This window comes from Protopterus annectens, chromosome 1.part0 (assembly GCF_019279795.1).
Source record: "Protopterus annectens isolate FY-2018-M chromosome 1.part0, PAN1.0, whole genome shotgun sequence".
Classification (NCBI taxonomy): Eukaryota; Metazoa; Chordata; order Ceratodontiformes; family Protopteridae; genus Protopterus; species Protopterus annectens.
In genome coordinates this window covers 923,964,191-923,984,241 of record NC_056725.1, presented here as the reverse complement: position 1 = coordinate 923,984,241, position 20,051 = coordinate 923,964,191, and the positions used below count along the sequence as shown (strand labels likewise).

The window sequence follows — 20,051 nt, the reverse complement described above, 5'->3', positions numbered from 1 at the left end:
AAGCACTACACCCTCCTTGACTTCTCATAAGTATTAGGCTCCCGATTGGTCCTTCCTGATCAAGTGAAAAATCAGTTCCCTTCCCTAATCTGATCATTTAAAAACAGTTCCTTATACTAATCTGGTATGTCCAAGGGTCAGTTTCAAGGTTACTCTCAGCTGGTGGTGTGAAGGAATTTTGAGGCAATGTTAGTAATTGCCTTATGTTCTGAACAACCCTCTCCTCCTTCCAACAAACTCTAATACATGTGAGAGATGCAGTTACACAGCCAAACTGGAGGGAGAGCTCTCTCAACCCAAGACTGGCACAGTCAGTCAGGAGGAAAAGGTAACCACCCACACCACAAATCCAGTCTCACACAGACCTATTGCATCTGCATACCCAACACATAAACACACAAAACATACTCGGAGGCTCTAAATAAAAATCTGCCTAAACAACAAAGACCTCCTAAGCAGATATCCAAGCAACAGCCACCCCTCAACAATACCTACGAATCACATATCTCACAAAATCAGTGTGCCTCACAGTCACAGCCCTTAAGGCCAAACAACACACCAGATACACTTATTATAGGGGACTCTATTGTCCGGCACTCTGATGTCCCGCTCAGCAGACTGAACAAGGAGAAGGTCACTATAAGCTGCCTGTCGGGTGCCAGGATCTGCCATATAACGCAAGCACTCAGGTCACTCCAAAGCAAGTACAAGTATGACTCTGTCATTGTCCATGCTGGTGTGAATGACCTGAGACGTACCTCCCTGGACTACATGAAAAGAGACATAGAGGAGCTCTCTGACCATGTAGCCCAGGCTGGTATGACCCTGATCTTGAGTAGCATCTTGCCCTCACCAAGAATGATGCCACAGTATAAAGACAAAATGATTAGTTTCAACAATTGGCTAAAGTATTGGTGTCATTCAGAGGGGATCCAGTGTCTGTCAGCCTGGGATGACATGCTCGACAAGCCACGTTGCTTCACTATGGACAGCTTGCACCTGTCACCCTTAGGCTTTCGTATACTGGCCAAGGCTCTTGCCACCCCCATAGTGCCTTTTTTAGGCAAGGCTCAAAGGACAAACCCACCTCCATAGACAACACAAGGATAAAAAAACTAAAGGTAATGCTACTCAATGCCAGAAGTCTAAACCTCAAGATGCACACACTCGAGGCTCTCCTCAGTATGGAGAAAATCATGTCTGTGCAGTAACAGAAACCTGGTTCAAGGCTCCTGAGAGCACCCCAGCACTACCAGGTTATAACTCATACCATGCATTTCGGCCCCAAAACTCAGACCGAAGCACAAAAGGAGGGGGAGTATCTATATTCATCAAAGATACCTACACCTCCAGGTTAGTGGCACTGCACGAAGCATCGGAAACCATCCATGTACAACTAACAGGGGACAAAACTGCCTTTCAGTTTGTAGCCTGCTACAGAACACCCTCCCTATTACAGGAACCATACTTGGCATTCCTGAGAACACTGGAGAATATGAAGGTCTCTCCAAACACTATGTTATTGGGTGACTTCAACTACCCAAACATTGACTGGGAAAACTACTCAAGCCCAAACACCCTCGCCCAACGGTTCCTTGAATTTATAAACTCTTAACGCAATGGAACAACTGGTCACCACTCCCACAAGAGGGAACAACATATTGGACCTGGTCATCAACATGGGTATGTTCCACACCTGAGGTCAACCCCTCATTGGTAAGATCAGACCATAAACAAATTTCCCTGGACATCCATATCCCGTCCCCACCCCCGGCCAAGGAAATTACTGTAAAGAATTTCTCAAAAGCCAACTTTGCACTTCTCAAGACTGAGGTGGAATCCTTCAAAGCCCCTGGGCCAGAGGATAATTCAGCCTAATCCGCATAATCCTTTACAAATACATTCTATGAGTACCTGCAGGAATGCATGGCTCATGCTATCCCAAATAAAACCAAGACTCACTCCTCCAAAAACAGGAGACCGGTCTGGTGGACCCCAGCCATAAATAAGCTATACAACAGAAGGAGGAAGCTACTACATGACAGAGCAAAATCCCAAATGGAAGGCATCTCTGATCAGTATTAGCAAGAAACTTCAATCCCTCATAAAATCATCAAAGGCCAGTTTCGAAAGAAAAATTGCTCTAGACACTAAAGATAATCACAAGGCCTTCTTTAGTTATGTCAGGAACATGTGCGGAAACTCCCCAGATATGCTCTGAATTGTTGCATAACGGTACAAAATATACCGAATCTACAGACAGATTCAGCGCAAACCCCCCCCCCCCCCCAAAGGAGCAAATGCCTATCCCAACTGAATGTAACCTCCCTGACATCACAGATACACAGGTGAAAGTTGACCTCTCCAAAGCAAAAAACACAGCATCTATGGGACCGGACGGTGTCCTAGGCTGTGTCTTACATGAGCTCTAAGAACTGAACCCTCACATTAAGTCACTGTTCAAACTTAGCCTTACTACAGGATATGTACCCAAAGAATGTCGTACAGCTACAGTGGTCCCACTCCACAAAGGTGGTGCCACAATGGACCCCGGAAACTATCGCCCCATAATCCTGACTAGTCTGGTCTGTAAAGCTATGGAGTGTATTATCATGGAACTCCTAAACAAAGACATTGGGAGCCTCCAGACACTGGACCCTACCTAATTCGGCTTTGTTAAGGGCAGATCTTGCCTCTTAAACCTAGTTGATTTCTTTGAAACAGTTACCATAGCCATAGATGAGGGCAAGGTAGTCCACACAGCCTACCTGGACCTCGCAAAAGCCTTCGACACAATACCCCACTCGGGCATCATATTTAAGCTTACCAGCTTAAATATCAACCCCTATATCACAAGATGGGTTGCAAATTGGCTCAGAGATAGAACCCACATGGTCAAAATTGCAGGTGCCATGTCTGAATCCAAACCAGTTACAAGTGGCGTCCCACAGTGCTCAGTTCTGGGACCTATCTTGTTCGGTATATACTTCTCTGAGGTTCAGGCTAACATGGGGGGGGGATTATGGCTGACAAAGTTCGCAGATAACTGTAAACTGGGGGCCATAATTGAATCTCCAGCTGAGACAAGCATCCTCCAAAAGGGTTTCATAGAGACGGATGCTTTGCCAGAGCCACGGCCGCAAGCTAAATGCTAAAAAGTGCATAGTCATCCCCTTTGGGAAAAACAAGGTGCCCACAAATTACCACATAGGTGGTAATCCATTAAGTACAGAAGAAATAATTAGAGATTTGGGGACCAACATAGATAGTAATCTCTCCTTTGATAATCACGTTGCCAAGTGGTTAGAAAGACCTTCTATATAGCCCACCTTATCACGAAAGGGTTCGCATCTAGATCGAGAGAGGTCATTGTGCCCCTCTACTCGTCAATCATCAGGCCCATAATTGAATACAGTGCCCCTTTTGGGATGTACCTTACCCGACACCTGCAGCAACTGGAGAGACCCCAAAAGTACCTCACCAAGAGGATCATGGGCTACAAAATGATGTCCTATGCAGCTCGACTAAAGAAACTCCAGCTCTACTCAGTTGCTTACCGCCTACTCAGAGGTGATCTATGCCTGACGTACAAAGCCATGTCAAACCCAGAATTAATGGACATGCTCCACCTCAAAAAATCCAAGTCCCTTAGAGCTACACGCTCCAGGGACCTAAACCTGAGCACAAAAATAAATAGGACATGCTGGAGGGACAGATTCATTTCCCAGAGGCTCCCCTCACTCTGGAATAGAATCTCAATTCATATTAGACATAGCCCCTCGTTGACCCTCTTCAAGTAAAATCTGGACGTGTGGATGGGAAATTGCAAATTCACTTCTGTGTCCCTGCTAGACAGAGGCACAGTAAACTAATCTTAAAAGGGTACCTTCTGCGACCTACTTTACAGAGGCACAGTAGGCTAATCTAATAGGGAGGCAGAAGCCAAATACACTCTGGCTAGGCTTATAAATGCCCACACTCTGGCTAGGCTTATAAATGCCCTAGGGCAGATAGCCTAGTATCTACCTATGAACCTGTGAACTATATCCAAATGGATAGGACACTGTATTCGGTACTGCTACACACAGCATGGAAATCAGTCCCTAATAACATTAGGCCTCATTCCACCAGGGCAACAGCCACTTCAACAGCCTTTCTCAGAGGAGTACCTACCAATGAAATTTTGGAGCTTGCAACTTGGAGTTCAGTGCACATCCTCACCAAGCATTATCACCTGTCTCTTTACTCTAAATCCAGAGCAGGATTTGCCACTGCAGTTCTGCAGGGCCTTATAGCCAATCCTAACTCTTTATAGACAAGCCACCCAACCTTAGCTGTGGGATTCTACCCAAGTGTGATGACTGCAGCAATGCAACACAATGAACATAGTACAGACTTGTACCTACCATAAATGTAGATGTTCGAGTGTTCACACTGCTGCAGTCCAGGTTACCCTCCCTCCATCCCCTCTGAACTAGCTGGACTTATCTATACCTTTCTATCCTATACAATCTTTGGGGTGTATTTGCTGGTAACTGAAGGTATTGTTTTTATTTTATGTTTTTTTTTTGATTAGCAATGTGTATTGCCTACCTACTTGGGGGCACCTGACCTCTGGGACAAGAAAAACTGAAGAAAATGGCATTGGATGTATATTATATACCCCTGGCGCACTGACGTCAGGGAAGAAGCAACAGCAACCGACGCCGGCCCAAGACTTTGGAACTCTGGCCGACTGCGGGACCACCTGACGGCAGGATAACCCAAGTGTGATGACTGCAGCAGTGTGAACACTCGAACATCTACATGTATGGTAGGTACAAAACTGTACTTTATTTAGTGACACTGTGTCTTTACGTTCTTGAAAGTCTTGCTGCTTGGTTAAACACTACCATTTGTTAATTTTACTACGTGTAAGTGGGTACCCTCATATGAGCCTTAAAGTAGATGGCTTTGGATGTTCTGGCAGCAGGAAGTCTACCTTATAGTGTGGGAGGAGGTGGCAGGACGGGTAGCAGGTAAGCTGTGCCAGCCCTTTCCAGGTGTGTGTGTAAAATCAAATCTCAAAAATGTGTGTGACAGCTACTTTGAACAGAGACACTGAGAGCACTGATTTCACAGAGAGGGTGGTGGATGACTTGGCTTAGAGTACCTGGCCTAGGACTCAGCTCTGTAGTGGTCAGTGGGGAGTCTTATTTGAGGCTTGGAGAGAAAGCTCAGCCCCAGGACTGGAGTTTGCATTCTCTGTGTGCTGTTATGGGAAATTGTACTTGGTGCACACTGCGTGTGTCTGTTTTTCTCACAGTGAAAGTTCCCCACTGGTGGCAGTGGTGAGGATTGAGGCTCATTGATCACTGGCCCAGAGGAGGGATGTCACATATTGAGGAGCAACGGTGTGGATATTAATTGAACTTCTTTAGCCTGTAAGCAGTTGTCACTAAATGTGTGTACTCTCAGCAGCCACAATGTAAACATACAGTTTCATTTTTTGCAACAGTTTTATTTATTTATTTAGTTTAGTTTAGTCAGGGAAGGCAGGCAAAGATGCAGCAGAGGATTATGGCAAGCTGACAGTGAACCAGTTGGCTAAGGTGTAAAAGTCCAAAGGACTGGTACATGTCAACCTGACTAAAGAAGAAATGATTTCAGCCTTAGTCGCAAGTACAGCACAGACCAGCAACTAGGAAGACAACAGGTCTGGTGATGGGGATGTGCAGCGCTCAGAAACATGACAGTTAACCTTTTTCTCAGTGGAGTTAAAAACCCATCTAGAGCTAAAGAGACTTAAACTGGAGGCAAAATGTATGGTATTAGAATCTGCAGAGAGACTGCAGCATTCAAATGCCAAATAAAATGAGAAGCAGCATCAACATGAGAGGGACATGTTGACTTTTCTACAGTAACACGGAGGTAATGGGGAAGGGAATAACCAAACCCCAGAAGCAACACAGGTTGGTAAATTTCTTCCACAGTTTACAGAAGGTGATCATTTTGATAGTTTTACTCATGTATTTGAAAGAGTATGTAAACTGTATGATGTTGACCAAGGGCTCTCGGTACGGTTCCTAACCCCTTTACTCCACGGTAAAGCTGTAACTGCTGTTTCTAAATTGTCTGATACTGATTGTTGAAATTATGACAAGGTTAAACGATGGTTATTGGAATGTTTTATGCTGACACCTGAAGCTTACAGAAAAAAAAATGTGAGTATAGGCTTGGGGCAGATGAAAGTGCATGTGATTATATTGCTTAGCTAAGTACTTATTTTCATAGGAGGATGAGTGGGTGTCAAGTTACCACTTTTGAAAGGCTGGCAGACTTTTGGTGAGGGAACAAGCCTTTAGCACGTTGCCTGAAGACATGAGAACCTGGTTGGCAGACAGGAGTGTAACTCTGCAGATGAGCTGAGGAGAAAAGGGGAATGATACTTTGCAAGTATGGCACCACTGCACAAGAAGGGGATACCCAATGCTGCACATGGATATAAGGAAACTCATGGTCGTCAGCCTAAACCGCCCCAACAGAGTCCACCAGTAAAAGGGGAAGCCGCTAGTTCAGGTACACAGCCAGGATCAGGGTTTAGATGTTTTAATGTAACCACAGGGGCCATGTAGCATACAGATGTCCACTGAAGCAATGTGGAGAACAAAAGGTGAGGGAGCCAGCAAGTGGGAATAACAGCCTGCCAGTTAAGTTACCTGGAGACAACAGAGGTGCCAAACTATTACCAGAGTTTGTATCCTTTCTTAGTGGATAAAAAACACCCCACTAGCAGGAGAGAGACGGCCTCTGACATAACCATTGTGAAGCCTGCAGTGGTTATGGAGGAACAGTACTTGGCTTGGGCAGTCCACTCCAGTCAGAGCTTTAGGAGGGACCCCATTCCAAATACCTTTGGCCAGGGTTCACCTTGACTGGGAGGGTGGAAAAGGAAGCATGCAAGTAGATGTGTTTGAGGATATCCCTGCAGATGTCTTGATAGGGAATGATTTTGATAATGCAGTATCTTATGTGCATGTCAGGCATATGGGCCTGGTAACCTGGGAAAGACCCAGACAGAACCCACACTGAAGTTGGGGTTGATGATGTGGCTATTTCAGGGAAGGAGCTACCCTGTAACGGTGTGCCAGCCCTTTCCCAGGTGTGTGTGTGTGTGTGTGTGTGTGTGTGTGTGTGTGTGTGTGTGTGTGTGTGTGTGTGTGTGTGCGTGTGTGAAGCAGATCTCAAAGAGAGTGTGTGACAGCTGCACTGAACAGAGACACTGAGAGCACTGATTTCATAGAGAGGGTGGTGGAGGACTTTGCTTGTAACATCAGGCTAAGGACTCAGCTCTGTAGTGGTTAGTAGAGAATCTTATATAGAGTCTGGAGAGAAAGCCCTGCCCCGGGTCTGGAGTGTGCATTCTTTGTGTGCTCTTAATGGAAACTGTACTTTGTTCAAAGGGCTGCATCTGAAAATACTGTGTGTGTTTATTTTTCTCACATGAACTTTCCCCACCGGTAGCAATGGTAAGGATTGAGGCTCCTTGATCACTGGCATAGAGGAGGAAGAAAGTCATACTGCCCATTGATGACCTTAATGGACCTGGTTGCACAGCATGCTTGAAAGGAAACTGATATGGTGGAGCTAATACCATGGAAGCTGGACAAGATTTTAGTTGCCTCTAGGATGAGAGTGTGCTAAGCAAGGGTCACCCAGTTGATGCCATGATTGTTGTGGCAGACAAAAAAAAAAGTAGTTCTTGAAGAGAACATGTCTATCCATCCCTGTAACAGAAAGTGTACTACTTTAGACAGATTAATAAAAGAATCATATACTTCAGGGACTTTTGCAGTCATAGTGTGGAATTACCTTGCTTATATGATATGTTTTCAGAACGACTTGACAAAGGAGTTGGCCAAGTTCCTGTCAGGTAACCTAGCTGTGGACATCCAGAAATCATTGGAGTCTCACTTGTCTGCCCTTCAATCTATGTTGAACATCTGCTTTCCAATGCAACTGATGGTACAGCCAAAGCAGCAGGCACCAGCATTGCCATCCACTGACATTCCTGGATACATCTGTACGATTTCATAAAAAGCTTCATAATGTCCATCAGTGCCCTTTTTAATGGCATGACTCCTTGGTCCGAAGGTGAAAGAAACATTGGTTAGGAGCGAGCAGGAAGGCAAGACCATCTGTGGTCACACTGCTTTTCCACCCCTCAGAAGTTCTTGACTAGGAACCCAAAGGGAGGGGAAAAGCTACAGCTTTGGAAATCCCAGGGAGTTAACCAAGACGCTCCTGTGGACAGAGTCCCCACCCTCAGGGTGGCGGTTGGGTAATTTTAACTGATGTCACCCAAGAGATGGTCAGACCGCAAAATCATGGGGTTCGTGGTCCTTTCATGGAAAAACCCTGTCAATGAATGGTTGCCAGACTGCTACACTCTGGAGGCATTTGGGAGACGCACATCCCTGCACTATTAAGCCTGGCAAGCCATCACACATGCGGGTAATCACCAGAGGCTATATTATTTCCCTTGTTTCCCTTCCACAGAAAAGGAGGAAAATTCCAGGTGTACCACCCAGTCAGATGGAATCTGCAACATTAGAAAAATAAAAAAGCTGCTAGAAAACGTTATCCAGCATTTCCCTACCTGTCAAGATCTGGAGTCTATTCCAGGTTCTTTTCAGTTGTGAAGAAAATAGGGGACCTAAGGCCAATCTTGGACCTAAGACACCCAAGTCATTTTATGAAACAGACAAAATTCTGGATGGTCATGGTACAGTCCATTTTACCTCTTCTGAAGAAGGCTGTCTGGATATGTTTGATAGATCTCCAGGATGTCTACAACCATGTCCTCTATCAAGAAAAATAAATATCTAGCTCTACTCTACAGACTCCTGCCCCCGCCAAATTCCTTTTGGTGTGTCAAGAACCTATCCTTTCCTCCTGCGACTGAAAGTGCTGGTCTTATCTTGTACCCTCTATCAAGAAAAATAAAGTAGGTTATGGGCATCGTCCCTTTGCTGTGAAAGGCTCCTGTGTGATACTCCGACCAAGGTCTTTTGTTTGCCTGAGCCTGTGTCGCTAGCAGCCAGTACCTTACCTTCTTAGTCTCTCCTCTACCCCCATTGCCCCTACTCCTTTCCCTACTCACAGTTCTCAGTCCTTTGTACATTTTCTCTTTACCTTCAGTAGTTTCCCCACTCTCCCCCTACTGTACCTGTGCTATCTGCTAGGTGGCACTCTCCTCTTCTGCTTATTTTTAGCTTTGTTTTTCTACCTCTGCTTCTCCTTTTGCTATTTCCACACTCATCATCTGCTTTATCCTACCTGACTTACTGCCCATCTCCCTTCATATTGTTCTGTTCTTATCCCTGTACTTGCCTTTTTGTTACTTCTATACTTGGACCTGCTCCTTCTCCATTCTATACTCTCTGCTTATACTCTTATACTGCCTTCCTCTAATCTACTTTCTTTCTCTGGTGTACTTAGTCTGTACTCCTTCAATCTCACACCTATCTTCCATACTCACCTTCCTTTACTGATTGTCTACTTTCCTATCTCTCCTTCAGTTGTTTCTATTTTCCTATCTCTCCTTCAGTTGTTTCTATCAACACATTAATAACACCATTAAATCGGTCAACAGAAAAATAGGATCCTTATATCGAATTAAACCCTTCCTAACTGAATCTGCTAGAGCCAAGATTGCCCACTCCCATCTATTGTCCACACTTCTCTACGCTTCACCTATATTTACCAACCTTAAGAAAACCAACCTTAATAAACTGGCTACATGCTATAATAACATCGCCCGCTTCGCCACTGGCAACCCCTTCAGAACCCACCACTGTATTAACCTGAAACAACTAGGCTGGCTGGAATTCCAAAACCTTCTGCTCATCCCCCAACTGAACATTGCCCACAAAATACTTCACCAGCCTTCAAACACCCCTATACTCTCACAACTTTTAATCCCATACAATAATCTTAACTTTCTTCATTCTTCTAGAAAACTTATGGCTAAATTAACTAAGTCCAATAACTCAGCTGGTGACTCTCTTTTTTTCTAGTACAGTAGGAAGAAACTGGAATCTACTACCCAGTGACAACACTAACCTCATCACTGCCCCTCTTCAAACAAAGAATAAAAGAACACTTGAAAAGTCACTGGCTCTGTTCCTGCACTAAACCTGACTAAATAATTCTACCCCTTCTCCTATCTCTCTCCCTCTTCCATGAACAACTATCTCAATTTTTAACTTATCTCTTTTCCTCTTCGCTGAAAGTTTGTTTAATCCTTTCTTGTCCTTTCTTTTTTACTTTACTCTCCTCCTCTTATTTTCCTCCCACTTCTCCTCCCTACTTCACCTTTCCCTGATTTTTGCTTCTCTTTATTTAGTTTGTTTATAGGTAATGATATTAGTTCCAATTTGTAAATTGTTTCTGCCTGCTAACTTTTCTTTATTGTCTTTACATTTATCCTGTTGTTTTTGTTGTATTTGACTTCATATGTTGTATGTTTTTTTTTTCTTCTGTATATTCTGTGGAGCTTTTCTCCCCGGGCCTCTACTGAAAATGGAAATATATCCAGCTAGACTAGCCCGGTCAACAAATGTAAAATAAATAAAATAATAAATGTCAAAATAGTGAAGCAGTCAAGGAGATTTGTCCATTTCTGGTTGAGAACCAGTCATTTTCAGCTCAGGGCACTGCCCTTTGGCCTCACCACAGCCCCCATGTGTTCACCATATTCATGGCAGTAGTAGCAGTGTATCTCAGATGGCAGAGATTCTGTGTGCATGTTTAGATGATTGGCTCCTCACTGCACTAACCAGGGATGTACTGGTCCAGCACAGGGACATCTTACTGCAACTTGCCCAGCAGTTGGGGATTACAGTCATTCCTGTAGAGAGTCAGCTAATACCAGTGCAATAAACAGAGTTCATTGGATGCCACCTGGATACAAATTGTCAGATAGACAAACTTCTGTAGCCCAGGATATTATCCCGGCATGAAGTAGCTTCTTATATTCTTCTCTGTTTCTTTCCCTCTGCAAGACTTATTCTCAGGCTGCTGAGCTTAATGTCATGTGGTTCCTCTAGCAAGATACTACATGAGAGTCCTCCTTTGGACCCTTTTGGTACAGTGGTAAATGGTAACTCACCTACTATGTGCACAAATTTGTCTCACACCAATTTGCACGAAACACATGCTGCAAAAACAAAGGAGGTGGTTGACCTCCCTTATGTTTTCAAGGGGTTAGCCACTTTCCACATCACTTCGATAGAAACTGTAATTAACGGGCACTTCTCTTCTGGAGTGGGTAAGGGGACATTTTGAAGAGAAGACTGTTCAAGGTTTTTGGTTGATGTCAGAAGCCAGTCTTCACTTCAGTGTCTTGGAGATGAGGGCAGTCCTCCTAGTGTTGTAGGTCTTTCAAGACACCCTCCCCGAGGGTATGATTTCCATTCAGATGGGTAACATGGCAGTAGTGTGGTATATCAGTAAGCAGAGAGAAGCCTAATCACATCCACTTTGCTTGGAAGTCCTGAAAGTCTGGCAGTGGGTGATGTCTTCCTGTCACTTTCAAATTGTAGTGCACATTCTGTGAATTTCCAAAGTTCTGGAGAACAGATTGAGCCAATTTTGCTGCAGTCTTTTTGCTTTGTACCCAAACAAGTGCAGCAGTTACTTTGCTATTATCCTTTCAGAAGGACTAACGCAGAGGGACATTGGCACATGGATCTCTTTTATGCCTTTCTTCTCACTCCCCTCATAACTTCAGAAAGTGCCAAGTCCAGAGTTATCCTCATTGCCCTTTTTGGGCATGGCAAGTTTGTTTTCCCTTCATCTGGCATATAGTTCTTCCATCCAAGGTGTTAGATCCTCATCCGCATCTTCTGGATCACCCATCTGGTCAACCTTACCGAGATATAAAGGCTCTGTGATTAACCACATGGTTCTTCCAATTCTATCAATGGAAAAAGACACCAGCCTTTCTGCTCAACATTTTGTATTCTTCACAAAAAATAAGTACTAGAAAGGTTTATCTCCGCAACTTGAGGTGGTTTACCATATGGGCTTCTTCCAGAGGACTAGATCTGTTTTCAGAACCTGTTCCATCCATTCTGAACTTCTTGACAGAGCTTTTTCAAAAAACAAAATCCAGTTTTTCAACCATCAAGGTACAGTTAGTGTCCATTTCCAATTTCCACATTGGGCAAAGTCAGTCTTCTATTTCTTTTGTAAAGATTTTAAGATTTTCCAAAGGGAAGATTCCTTTTAAGACCCTTATTAAGGATCCAGTACCTCCATGGGGCATTACTGTCATGCTTTAGGTTTTAACCTAATCTCCTTTCAAGCTTGCTGCTACTGTAAATTTGAAATATCTTTCTTGGAAAACCCTCTGAATGGTGTCTGTCTCGGACGCAAAGAAGATTTAGTAGTTGCAAGCCTTATCCTGAAATCTCCATATTTGGTCTTTCATCAGGACCATGTGTCTTTAAAAACAAATCCTAATTTTCCTGTCAAAGCTGGCATCTAAATTGAACCTTTATTTAGACCATCAATCTTCTAGTGGTGTTCCCAAAATTTTCTAACAAAAGGAGAGTATAGTCTACACTTGCTAGATCGACAACTCGGGTTTTATTTACACAGGACTAAGGATCAGGAAATCTGATCAGCTTTTTAATGCTCTCTCTAAAGCTAAAATTGGTCAAGGAGTTTCAAAAATCACTCTGTCCAGGTGGCTTTCAGATTGTATAATGTTTGCATACGAAAAGTTGGGATTGACTTTGCATGACAAACTACCAGGGTGATAGTTACTACTTCTGCTTTTATGGATAAGGTTTCTATTGACAAGATTTGTGCTGCGGCTACTTGATTTACTGTTCATATGTGTGTGTCTCACTACCAGCTGGATCTACAATCCAGATCCCTTGCATCCCTTTGCTCCTCCATTATAAGGAATATCCTTCCTTGACAACACTCAAGTGTCTTGGAAGCTTGGGAATCTGTCCCAAAGGTAGAATCTGATAAAACAAAAACAGACCGGATATGAAAGTTATGTACTAATGCTAGATCCATGTTGTCTTGTTTTTTGTCTGATTCAACATCCCTCCCTCCTTCCCTCGGTCTCTCAGCCTAAATTGTCCTTTTTCACTCTTGTCAACATGGAAATTGCTGTTCCTGATGTTATTGCCATCTGTTTTGGCCCACCATGTTAGATGTATATGTATGTATTGATTGTCAGATTAGGTTTATAAGCAGGCAGATGCATTCTGAGGTAGTGTGTGGATCAGTGGGAATTATGGATAGGGGAGTAGTCAGAGCCCTGGATCCAAAGCTTCTGAAAAGCACCGAGGTCTGATTTGTTTGGATCCGATAACCCAAAGATTGAACTGTGGGAAAATCAAGACAGAGTTATGGTAAGTATATAACGTTTGTATAACAAACATATGTGGTGGGAATGTAAATTGGTGCAGAAAGAATGGCGGACAAAGAAAGCAGTATAGAGTAAGATGTACTATAGGGGAAAAAGATGGGTGTTTCTTTGAGTGCATGAAAAGGAGGGAACATAGCATTGAAAAAGGGAGATGCTAGGACAGAAAGCAAGGATGTATTGGTAGTATTATGAAGGAAATGTTAGGACAGTGGATAAGGCAAGTAGTGGTAGGTGAAGGTAATTGAAGTTGAGAGAGAGGTTAAAGGAGAAATGAAATGCAGTATGCCAAGATAGGCAGAAGAGAGTAAAGAAGGGATGGTAGGAGAAGAGAGGTTATGTTTTGTAATTTAAAGGTGGAAGAAAGTTTCATAGTGGACAAGTACAGATGGTATGGATATATATTATGCCCTGGTTATGTAAAGCATGCATTGTTAATGTGAATGGTGCTTTGTACTATGAAAGGCTTACAAAAACTGCAGTTTTATCAAGTTATGTTGATGTAAGAGATGAAGTATGTCATGAGTATTGATGGGTCGAGTTGTTGTATTTTGATTCTTTTTCATTGTATGTGATTGCAATGAATGTGATTTAGAGGAGCGAAAACAATAAACCTGAAGATGCCAATGGTACCAAGTCACTTTTCCCAAGGGGCAAAGCCCCCTGCACATCAAACTGAACTTAATTATTCATTGCTGTCTCTGATGTAGTGCAACCTTGGTCATGGAATATTTATGTAGGGGCTGTGAGATGGGTGCAGCTTCTCTACAGATGATGCAGAAGTGGAAGCGTTTCTCTTCTTTTTCTGCTGTTTGGTCATTTTGCCATGTTCTTTTGGCATTTGGTCATTAACCGTTTGGTCAGTTGATGGGAGACGCTACATCTGACAGTTTAGTACAGATGATTAAGACTGAGTTACTGCGAAGCTTCATCATATATTCCTGAATTTGATTCACTTAGTTTGTCTGCCTTCTGTATAATTGTGAGCAGGTCAATTAACCAGACAATGCTCCTTGGCCTCCCTTAAATACTGAAAAAATAAGCACTTTTGCCATGTGTATTTACCCACTTGCATAATAAATAAAGTAAAAATAAATTGTGCATGTGTGGAAGACAGCTGTCAGTGTAACAAACTTCATGCCATGTTTGTTTTCAGCTGAATTTTTATGTGCTTGTTGTAGTTAAATCAATTGACTTCATTAGTATAGTTGATTATTCTGTTGATAGATGGCAATGCATCATAAGATGGTTTGTTTTCATACTTGCCCCTATTTTTCATTCTCCTTGATATCTCGTGCATAGATAATGTTACTGCTTGAACATTTTAAGGGGAGAAAAATTACAAGACTCCGTAACACTTTTCTATTCTAAGAGTTATTCTACATTCATATTAGTGTGTCTGATTCCACTTGTGTGGCACCTCTGAAAGTTAAATCCTTTGTGTCTGTTAGGATAGTTTAAGCTTGCAGAATATAAGAATTGCACATAGTAGTAATTTCATGCCTTTTGCTTCTGTGTCCTTTATGTGTACATCAACCTCAGTTTTGAGTTTTTAATGGTTAAACTGTTTAATTCAGTTTGTTCGCTATGCTTGTTTTCACACAGCTCCACAGAGTTAGGCGACCAGCCACTACTTTATTGTATTCATCAGTTTATGCTTAGCACACCGCTGTGTACCATTGCGGACTACCGGGCACTGGGGGTAACCATTGGTGGTTATAGATGCAAAAAGTTAAGTAGATAAATTTTCCCTTAGTAGCTGCCCATGATCTGGCCGAGAAGTCCTTAAATTGTGCTTGTCATGCAGTTTAGAGAACCCCCACTTAGTATAGCGCCTTTATAGAGCACTCCATTATGAAAGACCCCGTTTAGACCACCCAGTTATACCACAATCCTCCATTTTCTCTCCCCACTGTGAAAACTGAATTTAACCTAGCATTATTGATGGTCAGTTTTACCCCCATTACTTCTCCCAGCCTGATTGACATCGGTATCCTGAGGTTTTTTAGCAGCCACCTTATGTACACTGACAATCCTGTACTCCTAAATCATCCAAGTACAATTTGTGAGAGATGCATCTACACTAAGAATCTGGAATCCTTCCTCTGCATGCATAGAAAAGTAACATTGAATAGCTCTTGAGCTCACATACTGCATCTCCTACTCACTGTGCACTCAACACATAAGCCATCATAAGGGGAGGTACTCACCAGATGCCTACCTAAATACCAGAGACTTTCCAAACACAAAATGCTACAACTAATACAGCACTTACAGCATTCAATACACACAAAAACACAAGCCCCAGTGTCTCACCAAATAAGCCCCTAAGCCAGAGCACATCTAAACCAAATTTTTTAGACATATATGACTCTATTATGAGACACACAGACATCCCACTCACCAGTCTGGACAAGGAAAAGGTTATGGTCAACTGTCTGGTAGATCTATCAGGTGCCAGGATCTGTCAGATCACACATGCACTCAAGTCTTTCAACAGCAAGTACTGTTATGACTCCATCATAGATCATGTTGGTGTGAATGACTTACTTGAGACATAGTCACTGGACAAGATATGATTGAGCTCTGTGAATATGTGTCTCAGGCAGGAATGTCCCTAGCATTCAGCAGCATTCTACCCTCACCTAGGATGATACCGCAGTATAAACAAAAAAATGATTGACTGCAACAATTGGCTTAGTTTCCAGTGTTATTCTAAGGGGATCCAGATCCTGTCAGCCTGGGATGACACGGTTGATAGACCATGCTGCTTTGCCAGAGATGGTCTTCACCTGTCACGTCTAGGCTTTCAGTTACTGGCTAACGCACTTGCCTCCCCCAGACTGCCTTTTAGCCAAGTTCTCAAGAATAAAATTTCCAACGTGAAAATATCACTCCCAAATAAATTAAAGGTTATGCTGCTGAACAATAGGAGTTTAAGTCAGAAACTGCACTCTATGGAAGCACTTCTCTCCCTGAAGGATGTTGACGTCTGTGCAGTCACAGAAACTTGGTTCAGGGCTTCAGAGAGTACACCAGCCTTGCAGGGTTACAATGCCTGCCACACTTTCAGACTGCAAAATAAAGTGTGAGAACCAAACGAGGAAGAGTATCTAATCAAAGATAAATACACTTCTAGACTGGTTAGACAGGAAAACTCCATGGTGTTACTCCAAGTTCACCTACCTGTGGGCAAGACCCCCCTTCAAGTCATTGTTAGCTATAGGCCCCCTTCAATGAACCAAGATACCCATCCTGTTTAGTTGGACCTACTTGAGCCAATCAACTTACAACCAAACACTATAGTCATGAAAGATTTTAACTAGCCCTCCATTGACTGGCAAACTTATATGAGTGCCAACATGCCTGCACACAGGTTCCACTAATGCCCTGGAACAAATAGTATGCAGCCCCACAAAGGGCTCAGATATTCTCGACCTGGTCCTCTCTCGACCTGGTCCTCTCCAACATGTGGGACCATTGCACCACCACAAGTATAGGACCCTCACTGGTTAAATCTGATCTGAAATCAGTTACATTTGAAGTAGCTATAACACCTGAACCCCTCTTAGGTGAAATCAGGCTAAAATGACATAAATAATTGCCAAGCTCCTATTCCCACAGATGGCATTAACAACTATAGTAAGGTATACACAAATGCCCTGTACAAACACTTATACAAATGTGTTCACACAGCTGTACCTGATAGGATCAAAACAATATGCTCATGAAAAAATAAACCTCCAGTCCCTGGTGGACATGTAGCATTAATAAGTTATACAACAAGAGAAAACGTTGCTGTCTAAGAATAAAAAACAGAGGCACTGGCACTGGAAGAACACCCTCCTCTGCTTAAGCAAGCAAATAACACAACTTGTAAAATCCTGTTAAGGGCAACTTTAAAAAAAAATTAGCAACCATAGCAAAGGATGACCATAAGGCGTTCTTCAGCTGTATCTGTAACTAAAAGGTTGGCCCCAGACGTGTGCTGAACTAGCTGTGGATGGCATCACACACACTGATTCTGTGAAAATAACTAACCTATTGGCTGACTTGGTGAAAATTTCACCTCCGCCCCAAACATTCCACAAAGCAATTCCGTCTTTATCTCCCCCACCTTGCATCTCCAAAGAGCAAGTCATTAATGCTCTCTCCAAGGCCTAAAACACAGTCTCTATGGGACCAGATAGCAACCCAGCTTGCATTTTAAATGGCCTAAATCACGAGTTATCAACTTCATTAGGTATCCTCTTCACCAACAGCCTGAGTACTGGCTTTGTTCCTACTGAATGGAAAACAGCAACCATCATACCACTTCATAAAGGGGTACAGCAGCAGACCCTGGGAACTACAGACCCATAACCTTAACCAGTATTATCTGTAAGGCCATGGAACAAATCATCATGGGCCTTATAAATAAGGATATAGGTGATCTCCAAACCCTTGATCCGGCACAGTTTGATTTTGTCAGAGTTAGGTCATGCCCTTTAAACCTGGAGGAGTTCTTCAGAAATGTCACCAGAGCCATAGATGAAGGCAAATATGTGTATACAGCCTACCTTGACTTAGCCAAGGCCTTTGAAACAGGTCCCACATTCGGGCATCATTGATAAACTCTCCCAGTTGAATATCAACCCTTATAATTTCAGGTGGGTTGCTAACTGGCTGACCAACAGAACACACTCAGTCAGAGTTGAGGACTTTACCACAACCAGAAGACCCGTCACCAGTGGGGTTCCACAAGGGATCAGTGCTGGGCCCCTTATTGTTTGGAATATACTACTAAAAAATTCAGGACAAAACAGAGGAGCCGTGGCTGACTTAAGTTTGCTGATGACTGCAAATTAGGTGCAATCATTGAATCCCCAAACAATGTCAGCATACTTCAAGAGGAACTTACACAAACCAATGATTGGTGCCAATGACATGGACTCAAACTCAGTGCAAACAAAATGCATTATTATCCCCTTCGGTAAAAACAATATCCCTGCAGACTATCATTAAATAATAATAATAATAATAACTTAAGTAACAGCTCAGTAGTGAGAGCCTTAGGAATGCAAGTTGACTGTAGCGTAAACTTTGACCACAGTGTGTCTAATGTGGTAAAGAGGACATTCTACAGCGTATACCTCATTAGCAAAGGCATTGCCTCAAGAACAAAAGAGGTCATAGCACCCCTGTACTTGACCCTCATCAGGCCAGTAATTGAGTACAGTGCTCTGTTTAGTATGCACCTTACCAGGCACCTGTAGCAACTTGAGAGACCTCAGAGATTTCTAACCAAGAAAATTCAGCATCTCCAGCACGTCATACATTGACAGACTGAAGTCACTGTTACTCAGTAGTGTACACATTACTTAGAGGAGACGTGTGCCTAGCCTACAGAGCAATCTCGGATCCAAACCTAATGGAAATGCTGCACATCCGCAAGTCAAATGGGACAAGGGTCACCCGCTCCAGGGACCTTAACCTGGCCTGTGACATAAATAGGACCTGCTGGAGAGACAGATGTATCTCTCAGAGGTTGCCATTCCTCTGGAATAGGGTACAAGTTCATATCAAACAAAGCCTCTCTATGACCCTGTTTAAGCGTAGCCTGGATGACTGGATGGGAAACCGTAAATTCCTGCCGAAAATTTCACCTATGATCCTCCTTGATATGTACAGTCTTTGCTAACTAAGATTTTGGTAAGATTTCAATTTAGGCAAGATCCTTTATATTAGGTTTCTCTAGTATTATATTGGACACACATGGCTAGGCTTATAAAGACCTTCGGGTCAATAGCCCAGTAACCACCTATGAACCTCATCCTGTTGATTTGGAATATGACTAACATAGTTGTAATTATTAGCATTTTTAATTCCTGTTAATAATTCACGTTTCAGTTTTATGCTTATGTAGGCGTATATATTTTACTGAAAACAGTTTTTTTGAACAGAGTATTGATTATTTTTTTTCTTTTTACACAGACTGTTTTGAAGAAGAGCAGAGGTTGAAAAAAGGAAACTGTTGCATCTGCCAAGCTTTTCTAAGTCTTTGCTTAAAACCATTAAAAACCTCAATTTAGTACATATTAGGAAGTGTAAAACAATCAAAGCATATAGCTAATACCTGTTACATGAATATGTTTAAACAAAAATGTTAAAAATACTGAAGCATATGCCTTGGTGCCTTTTTATTGTTTTATTTATTGTAAAGCATGCCATGTTTTTAGAAAATTGTTTTCTGTCTTTAATGGATTATTCTGTTTCATAGAAACAAAAATGCTTAATAAAGTTGCATTTTCTTTTGACTCGCTGGAGATGATTTGTTTTTCTTTTTCGGGGGGGGGGGTAGACTATACAAAATTATTTTTATTTTTATTATGCCAGTGGTGACATTTCACTGCAAATTTTAGTTTCTTAACACGCCATACCCCCAAGGCTTAATTTTGCCAGTTTTATAATATGGTATATTAATGCAAATACTTCAGTACTGAGTGTTTCTCCAATGACTCCTACTTGTTCTTTGCAAGCTTGTTTAAGGTATGGTAGTATTTTGAAAACCAAGCTCAAGATCTTCAACAATATGTAAGTACTGATCATAAATTTCTTAATAGAAGTGGAATAAAACCGCTCA

The 20,051-nt window shown here is 42.5% G+C and overlaps 1 protein-coding gene across 1 annotated transcript in view; it reads left to right on the top strand.

Moving 5' to 3' along the window:
• Positions 1–19,725, top strand: part of CENPW (centromere protein W) — a 263,849-nt gene extending 244,124 nt beyond the window's left edge. Inside the window, exon 3 of the mRNA XM_044064013.1 lies at positions 19,403–19,725. Within this exon, the coding sequence (XP_043919948.1) occupies positions 19,403–19,429 (27 nt within the window). The 3' untranslated portion in view covers positions 19,430–19,725. The remainder of the gene's footprint in view (positions 1–19,402) is intronic.
• The last annotated feature ends 326 nt before the right edge of the window (positions 19,726–20,051 follow it).